Source organism: Gavialis gangeticus, unplaced genomic scaffold, assembly GCF_001723915.1.
Source record: "Gavialis gangeticus isolate Ggan-Ray unplaced genomic scaffold, GavGan_comp1, whole genome shotgun sequence".
NCBI lineage: Eukaryota > Metazoa > Chordata > Crocodylia > Gavialidae > Gavialis > Gavialis gangeticus.
The window spans coordinates 20,219,796-20,229,149 of NW_017729026.1; the positions used below are offsets into that span (position 1 = coordinate 20,219,796).

The 9,354-nt window shown below is 39.9% G+C and overlaps 1 protein-coding gene across 1 annotated transcript in view; it reads right to left on the reverse strand.

Annotated features, from left to right (window-relative positions):
• Positions 1-9,354, reverse strand: part of LOC109299575 (dermatan-sulfate epimerase) — a 435,657-nt gene that overhangs the window by 211,827 nt on the left and 214,476 nt on the right. Inside the window, exon 8 of the mRNA XM_019520065.1 lies at positions 7,044-7,141. Within this exon, the coding sequence (XP_019375610.1) occupies positions 7,044-7,141 (98 nt within the window). The remainder of the gene's footprint in view (positions 1-7,043; positions 7,142-9,354) is intronic.

Here is a 9,354-nt window from a genome sequence, read left to right on the forward strand (position 1 = left end):
CCACTAGACTACTGGGCAAAAAGGGCAGGAGGCAACCACTATCACTGTAGCTGCACTTACCTTAAAAAGCAAAATGAGGCCAAGTATAGATATTATATTTTTACCAGTATAAGTGATCGGAAACTGGTCTATACCTGTAACAGAACAGAAGTTCGGCACACAAAACAGGTCTATACCCATAAGAGAACAGAATTTAGGCACACATAGACTGGTTTAAAAATGGCAGAACCCAGTTTAAGATTTCTGCCCTCCTCACCCCCCCATCCCAACAAAAGTTGAATGTGTGTTCTGTTCACTACCGATCTAAACGACCCTCCTTATCATGTAACATAGATCGATTCCACATTGGGCTTTTTGAATATCTGTCCCTAGTCAGTTTGTCACAAATGAATGGAGGCACTTACAGTTCATTCTGTGTCAGATACCTAAGCTCTGGAGAGGGGAGGGAGTTCAAATGTGGCTGTTAGTTAGCACTTCCTATTGACTGCCTTTAGGTACCTCTGAGCTTTCTGAATCTTTCTTAACAGGCATCTACCTTTCCACATTCTTTATATAAAGTGCTTCTTGACCTAAATTCAGTCCAATTGGATTAATATTTGGAACCATCTAAAGGTATTGTATTTTCTCACATACCACATCCCCCAAATAAGACTTTATTTTGGGAAGGCAGAATGAAGAAATAAAGCTTTTTCCAGTCATGATTGCATGCTGGCTATGTGTAGTATGAGCACCATCTACTTATCAGCATTATTCGCTGAATTAGCAGCTGCTTTTGGAGGCTCAAGCTTCTCAAAAGCTGCTGCCAATTTTGCAGTGGATGTGAGAGTGTTATAACTCCATCTTTTGGTTAAGCAGCAAGGGGAGCATGAGTGACACTGAGAAATGGACTCCCCTGTCTGCCCCCCACCCTCCCAATGCCCCAGTCCCCTCAGGCAACTGGCAGGGACGAACAACTGCCAGCAGCCAAGCCAGAATCCCTGTGCCTCTACTCCAGTACAGAAATCAGCCTCCTCACTTAAAACACTCCCCTATTTTGGATGGCTAATTTTAGGGGGGAAAAGTGTGCATGCGGTATGCACATTAATATGGCGCATATATATTTCTGCAACATTTCTGAAATTGCTGCTGAGAAGCATATCCCACACATGTCAATATAACTGTGAAGCCATCCTAGGGACATCCCTCTGCTGCTGCTCTTGACATCTGTCTCCAATCTGCTTGACATGGCTATGCAACTCCTCCCAAATTTCAAAAACACCATGAATAAAAGTATTTTGGACATTCTACATCTGTTACAGAAAAAAATATCTAATAATTGGCTTATGCAACATCCAATATTTATTGTTTCTATTTTTATATTCTTCTTCCCATAAAGACAGGGATCTCAGTTTCCACAAATTCCAACTCAACGAGGACTGGTCATTTAACATAATTAAAGCTAACTTAAAAGCAATCATGTAACTTAAAATGTTGCAAATTTAACTCACTAAAGGGCTGGATCCTCCCTTACCACTAATACAGAATTCTCACTTCTAGTTCTAAAATGCTGAAGGAACATAAAAATATAGGAATTTCAATTATGGACCCTAAGGTCCATGTAGTCTAGCATCAGGTCTTTGCTAATTCCAAAGGAAGGCACAAGAAACCCTACAGAAGGCAGATGGGACATAAACTACTGATGTAGAAAAATTATGCCATGATCTCCAATAATTAGAGATGGTTTTAAACCCTGTTTGACCATTTGTCCTACTTTCATCAGGACAGTCCCATTTTAAACATCTGTCCTGGGCATTCCATTGGTTTGGTCAAAAGAACTTCCAAGACAAAAATGGCACTCTTCAGCCAGTCCCCCAATACCCTACAGCTTTGCATTCTCCCTTCCCTGATCTCTGATGCACATAGCTAAGTATGGAGCTTGGAGACAGCTGAGCACGCCAGAGAAAAGGAGGGGGTAGCAGAGCATCCCACGTCAGGACTCAGGAAATAGAGTCATCTTACTTTAACCTGGAAACATGAAGTTTCCTCAGTTTATTCTCAATTTGTTCTTATTGAACTCTGAGTTGTGGGCATTTTAATGTAGGAAACAGCCGTCCCTGTGCCAAGGGAGTGCCTCACAAGTTCTGAACTTTAGCATAGTGCTAGTGTAAGAGCAATATTGTCTGGCTTGTTCTGGTCAGACCTGACAAAGAATGTCTTGCATTCGGAAACTTAACTGGCTCTATATCAAGTACACAGTCGGTCCAATAAAAGATATCACCCTATGAAATCCTTGCCTCTCCCTTAATAAAGTGACATTTATTAGAGCCTAGCAGCTAAGGTAGGAGAGAACAGTTTTACATTGGTATTGAAAAAGGATGGTAGTTGATTAAGTGACAGGTATTTGAAGATCTTCAGAGGTCTGAAATGTTAGCAAAAGTCAAGGTGCACATACCAGTTGGAGGAGTGTAGGTTGGCTTATTGGTGTGTATGATAAACTGAGAGCATGACATCACAGTATTTCACAGAAATATTATGTCAACTGTTGTACTGTAAAAGTTTAAAAATATTAAAAAAGCATTTTCAAAGCCTATACACACATAAACATACTTGCCCTTCTATACACACGTATGCGTGTGTGCGTGCGCACAAACACACACACACACGAGTAAGCAGAGAATCCTACTATTAGTCATACATTTCTAATTTGGCTTGAAATTCAGGAATACTTGACAGCTAAAACTGCAAGACATCCTCAAACAAAATGCAAATATGTAATGGCAGTGTTTAAAGGTCTATGAATATAAGATCCAAATTTATAGTTGTCATTCTCTGAGGTCAGAGCTATCCTTGGGAGTATTTATTTTAAGGGAATAATAATAACAGAAAAAGATTTGTTTGGCTCAGGCATACCTTTTCCACATCTTTACTGGACAAAAGATGAGTGTTGTGAATCAGTCTGGTAATCTGACACACACTAACTGGCTGTGTGTTAATGTTATACATTTGTGGTCAACTATATTTACTTGATTTTTGTTCAGTTCATAACTGATCAGGATTTTCTTCAATTCAAAGAGATATAAAGTCTATTGAAATGAATCTAATTGGATTTAGATGTTCAAGGAAAAGATGAAAATTATTTATGTCTCATCCTCAAAAGACTGGCATGCTGACATTGCATAAGTGGCTTTCTATGAATATGTCCTTAGAACCTCATGTAGTATCAATCATTAGACAGCATAAATTAAAGTACATACCTTAACTTCAACTAAGCAATGCCATACAAATCGTATCAGCTGAGGACCTGGTATCTCATTTTATAATAGTAACATTAACACTTACACATGTCTTATTATATGTGGGGAACATTTTTTGATATCTAAAAAACTTCCACAAACCCATGGCTAAGAGGTCGATGAAATCTGTATGGAGGTATTCTAGGGTTTAGGAAGCATTGCATATAAAACTGTTTTTGGAAGTTATGTTTGTTTTTCCATGATGCCAATATTTTGTTAGTGCATAGCTTTGTATGGCTCTTTTAATAAACAATGCAGAGGCAAAACAATAGGCGAGACTGACTATTTTTAGCTGTTAATTTTCCTATGAAAGTTCCGTGATTCCTGTGAAAGTTCCAGGGTTCATCTGGAAACACTTAATTTTTAAACTATTACTCTATTTATAGCACAGTATTTTGAAGGAAAACCAAATAAACTAAATGAATTGTTATTGCAACTTTTTGTGCCTTAGATTAACCAAAAAGACACAATGAAAAGGACCACAGAAGGATGAAAAAGACTTATAAGGCTATAAGTACTGATCTGGTTTCTTTGAGTGATGTGTGTTTTGAAACTAAGAAAATGAAGTAATGATGCATGTTTAACCGTACAATTAAAATCAACTTTCATAGTTCCAACTGGATTAATTTCAAAATTACTTTTCTACTGAAAAATCATTCCTGTAGCTCTGTTACATGGTATCATATTACTGCAGACAATGACTCCTTTGTCATGCTGTCTTCCTTTAAATGTTTAAAGAACAGAGTGGCTCTTTTGAAATAAGTGATTCAAAGGATTTTATGATACAAAGGATTTTATAAAGTAAACTTTAAAGTTGTTTTATGAAGTAAATATGAAGCAAAAATCACTTCTCCCATCATATGTAAATATAAGATTGACTCAATAGCCAATACACAGGCTGAGTCATGTGGTGTTTGAAATCAACGATATACCCTACATTTTGTGACATAAGCCTACTTCCAATATAAAGACACTGGAGTAGCAGGAAGGTGAAACCTGCTGAGTCTCCACTACTTGGAAGACTAGGGAAAATTCAGACTTATGGAAGGATGGAGAAATGTGGATGAAATTCAGGCCAAGTGAAATGAAAAGGGTGGAGAAGCTGCTTATCAAATTATAGGGAGCAATCAGGTCCTGGTGTATTGTTATAAGAAGCAACAGAAGCCTCCACAACTCAAAGCAGATGGGGATCTATCTGAGAAGAGGGAGCAGGAAAAGAAATAGCAAGGCCCAACAGAAGTCAACTATTAAGAAAGAATGCTCTTTTGGCAAACAATTCAGACCTTTTGTTGAAAAAACAAAAACAAAACAAGCCATTTCCCTGCCCCTCAAAAGCAAAAACCACCCCTCCCCATAAACCCCCCCAAACAAAACAAAAAACAAAGAAAACACTAAAACAAAAATAAGTCTCCCACAACTTGGGGGTTCAGAAAAATTCAAAACCAGAAAGCAGACTCTTCCTTTTAGAATTATTCTGTATTTAAAACAAAACAAAACAAAAATATATTTACTATAAAAGAGGTTAGACAGAATGGGTGCTGACAGATGTGGCAGGGGGGGAAGGGGGGAGAAGTGCTTTAGTGGAGGAAGCAGTGCGTTAGTTGGAGCCAGCTCCACAGAGTCTATATACATTGGGAATTTCAATGGGGCTTTTTGAAGCTTGTATCTAATAGCTAATTCAATTAGCTATTAGATAAAAGTGACAAAAAAGCCCCATTGACAGCTCAAACTGTACACACATTGAGTGAGCTGGGTTCAACTAATACGTTGCCTCTTCTGGGCATGTGCTGGGCTTGGAGTTTAAAGTAAGGCTCCGTTTTGGTTTTCTTTTTTATGTCTGGAAGCAGTCAGTATTTCTGAGTAGCCCTAACCTCTCCCACTCTTCAAATAACAGTTAGTTGGATATTTTGTGACAACCCCTCACCACCCATCGTTTTGTTGCCAAATACCTATTGTTTGAATGAAAAAAATTATTGGAAATCTATCTTGGTGCAGACTCAGGCAGGATTCTGACAAGCCTGCCTAATTGGCTGATGGGCTGCTGGGGATTCCAGCCTACCAAAATCCCCAAATTTGGGATAGCCCCATCAGGACATCCTCTTTCCCTCACGCTCTGTAGCAGCTACAGAGTTGAGAGCCTGGCAATACTGGAAGTTCTAGCAGTACAGGAAACTTGGTACCTCTTTATTCTTTGAAACTTCTAAACACTCCACAAAACGTGGACTAGCCCAACTGGAAATGAGGCAATGATGGAGGACATCCTCACTGAGGTGTCATCACCTCCTTCCCAAGTTTGATGCATGTGGTGCTGGAGTAGGCAAGCAGGGTGTGCTTTTCAGTAGTAGACTCAGACACGCCAGGGAAGTCATGTAGACATGCTCTTCTCTTGGACGTCTGGGAACCATTACAGAGATAAAATTGACAAAAATGTCAGTTCCACTCAGCAGCTGGAAATGCCAGTGAGGGTATTTCATTTCATAACTACTCCCCTCAGCCCTTGTCTCAAACCAATGTATTTATGTTTCCGATACATATGGAGGGGGATCAGTTTGTTTAACTAAAAAAAAGATCCTGAATCAGAAAAGTCAGAATTTCCCATGAAACAGAAATACTATGTTTCTGCTAACTTTACTTACATTCCTTTCAGCCATTACTTGAAATTAACTAAAATGCCAAATTTGAGACCAAACTACATAACATCCTTTCTTCATTCCCATTACGTAAATAGTTTAATCTTTACAACAAACTTTGCAAAAAAACCCTGTCATCTTTGAAGTTTCATATTTGATTAAAAATATTTAAAGTAATTTAACTTTTTAAAAATATACTCTTCTATATAAATCGACATAACTTTAGAACATACTGCCAATATATTTCCACTGCTCCAGTGCAATTTTACTCTAAGAGCTCCACAAGGCAAAATTTCATTTCATTCACTCCAGGAACAAATTATCATGCTAAAATAAAGTTAATAAAACCTAGGTCTATATTCTATTATCTTAAAATCTGTACTGCATTAATGTTGTGGTGACTTTTACTATTTTGTATTTAAGGTTAATTTTCAGGATATTACTTAATCATGACAATGTTTATTAAAACTGTCAAAACCGTTTGACATTTTATAATTTCTACTGATGTTTGTTGTATAACAAACTGTCTCTTTTGTAAGCCTCATTTATTATTCCTTGATTGAATTACGTAATTCACTTAATTGTCAAAACATTTCAAATTGTTTAAATTTATCTGAGTACAGGAGTCTTCATTAAGTATTAGTTATGCTAACTCTCAGTCATTGTTTAGCCAAGTTATACAGACTTTCCCAGCCTTATAATTTTTACTTTTCTCTAAATTCTTTCTAGCTTATTCTTTTTGGCATGAAATTTTATAGACCTGAAATGCAGCATTCTGTATGCGATCCTTCCAGAACTACGAAGAGAAGGACAATTGCCTCCTAGCTAATTATGTAATAAATGTAGCCCAAAACAGCATGACCTTTTCTGATATTTCAAACCAAAACTTAACTTCTTTTTCATTATCCTTGAAGATTATCTCCAGTGTTACAACATCTACTTTCTCAAGCCTCCTTACCCTCAGTTCTCTTTCTTGGTAAGCTACCATGGGAATTGAGCTTGCCTACTTATCTAGGATCTCTAATCATTTTTTCATCATCTAAACACTTGAAAGTGTTTAGTCTGCAAAGTCAAATGCCTGGATTTTCCCTGTTTCCTTGTATGTAAGCAGATAAGAAACTTACTCATTACTGCATCTTACCAAGTGTTCGGAAAGGCCTTTGGTTTGGCGTATGTGAGAAGAAACCAGGTTTCAAAGCATTTGTGATCACAATGTCAAAAAACTCTGCAAAATCATTCCTAGAAAAAAAGAGTCAAATGTTTCATGTCACTTTACTTGCAGGTGTTTTATGCTCCCTGTTTTATCACAACCCATTTTCTTCTATGTTAATGTATCACTGCTATTCTTTAGACATCCCATGACACTAACTCCTATTATTATTGCTTATGTATATTACCATGGTGCCAGTCATGAAGGAAGGACCTATTGTAGTAGGCACCATGCAAACAACCACTAATCAATACACTGTCCCTGCCCCATGGAGTTTATAATCACAATATGAGAGACAAAGTATGGTATAGAGGCATGGGGAGTGCAAGGAAACAATGACACACAAACAGGCCTGGCATAGGGATATGAACTTCCAGCTTCCCACCAAAATGCCTCAGTCCTGTAAACTTGCTTGTTGAATTCATTATTCATTTTGAAGGATGATTTTCTTCTAGTTTCTATGTTAAAACTGATTTTTAAAAAAAGGTTACAATTACAGGATGACCACTTATGGCAGGGGCATGCAATTATTTTGGCTGGAAGGCCGCTTAACGAGTTTTGGTGAGGTACTGAGGGCCACAAGGGTAGCCCTACCCCTCAACAGGTGCCGCAACCATCACCATCTTGTGACTGGAAATCCTGCACCCTAACCCCTGACCTTTGGCACTGGGACTCTCTCCCCTTGCTCAGGAAGTACTCATGTTGGGGTGGGGGGGTTGCTTGTATACTGTGTGTGGAACAGTTGGGAGGGTTGGGGGAGTATGTGGTTGGGGGTATGTGCAGGATGTGGGTATGGTGCAGGTGTGGCGTGTAGGGGCATAGGAGGGGTGTGTGTGGAGTGTGGGGCATGTGTGGGTATGGTTGAGGTGTGGGGTGTGTCGGACTTTTGGGTGTGTGTGTGGGTATGGTGCAGGGAGGGTGCGTTTGCAGTGTATATATGGATGTGTGAGAGGTGTGGGATGTGTGGTTGGAGTGTGGGGTGTGTAGAACTGTTGGATGTGTGTGGTATGAGGAGGACTGGAATGTGTGAAGGGGGTAGGGTGTGTGAGGGGGTCCAGAAGCATGTATGGGGAGGTGCAGGTGCGTATGTGTGGGGTATAGGTATATGTGTAGGGGCTCTGGGGTGCATTTGTGGATATGGTGGGGTGAGTAGTGGTGTCTGTGTGTGTATGTTGGTATGGTGAGGTTCAGGATGTGAGTGTATGTGTGTGGGATGTGTATGATGGAGTGTGAGAGACAGTGTGGAATGTGTGTGGGTATGGAGTGGGGTAGAGAGTATGAGGGGGTGTGGATGCATGTGTGGGGTGTAGGTGGGTTGGGTGTGCAAATGTAGGGGCTTCCCCCCTGCCTGCTGTTTGTGATGTGGCTGCGCCCAGCCCCTCCTTGTAAAAAAAGGGAACAAATAAAGAAAAAGGAAGAAACTGGGTTATTTTTTTCAACAGTACATTTTCTTGAGAATCCTATCCACACCCAGTAAAACAAAGTCCTATTTCTCTTCTACACCCACAGTAAATTATCTCTAACATCCAGAGATTTAGGGCCAGATTTTCAAAAGTATTTAGGTGTCCACAGTGGCCTAACAACCAGAGCTGGTGGCCTAGGAAAACTCTGTGGGGGGAAGAAGTGGGGGGACACAGTTCTGAGAGCCAGGGTTGGAGGAAGTGAAGCAGTTTTACCCATATTGGAAATACCTAAACAATCCCCAACAGAGTTGCTGTTGCTGCTGCAGCATACTTTCCTTGCTCTGGTTGTTGCACTGAAAGCAGTAGCAGCAGCCAGGGACTGTTTTGGAGTTCCCTGCATGGGTAAGCCATGAGACTGCTCTTGTTGTGGCAGGGGTGGGGGATTTGGAGACCCCTTCTAACTTGATATCCTGGGTGGATGCACCTCTTGCCTGCCCTTATGCTACTTGGTGTCCCAAAATGAAAATGGCCACCCACTGGGATCACCTAGGCAAACTCTCATTGAGTTCAGTAGGTGTTAGACATCTAGGTGCATTTGAAAATCCTAGTAGGGATCTATCTAGCACTGAAAAACTGTCTGTTGAAAGTGTAGATAGACACCTAGGCGAGAGACAGATATTGAAAAAGCCTAAGCTAGAATTGATTCAGTCTTTGTGGAAATTGAACCAGTTTGCAAGTCAATAGACTTGCAGGCACATTTCCAGGACTTCCCTACAGTGACACAAGCCAGAAGCCCAGGGTGCTAGAGCAGCCCTCCCTTCCCTTTTACAGGGAAGCTG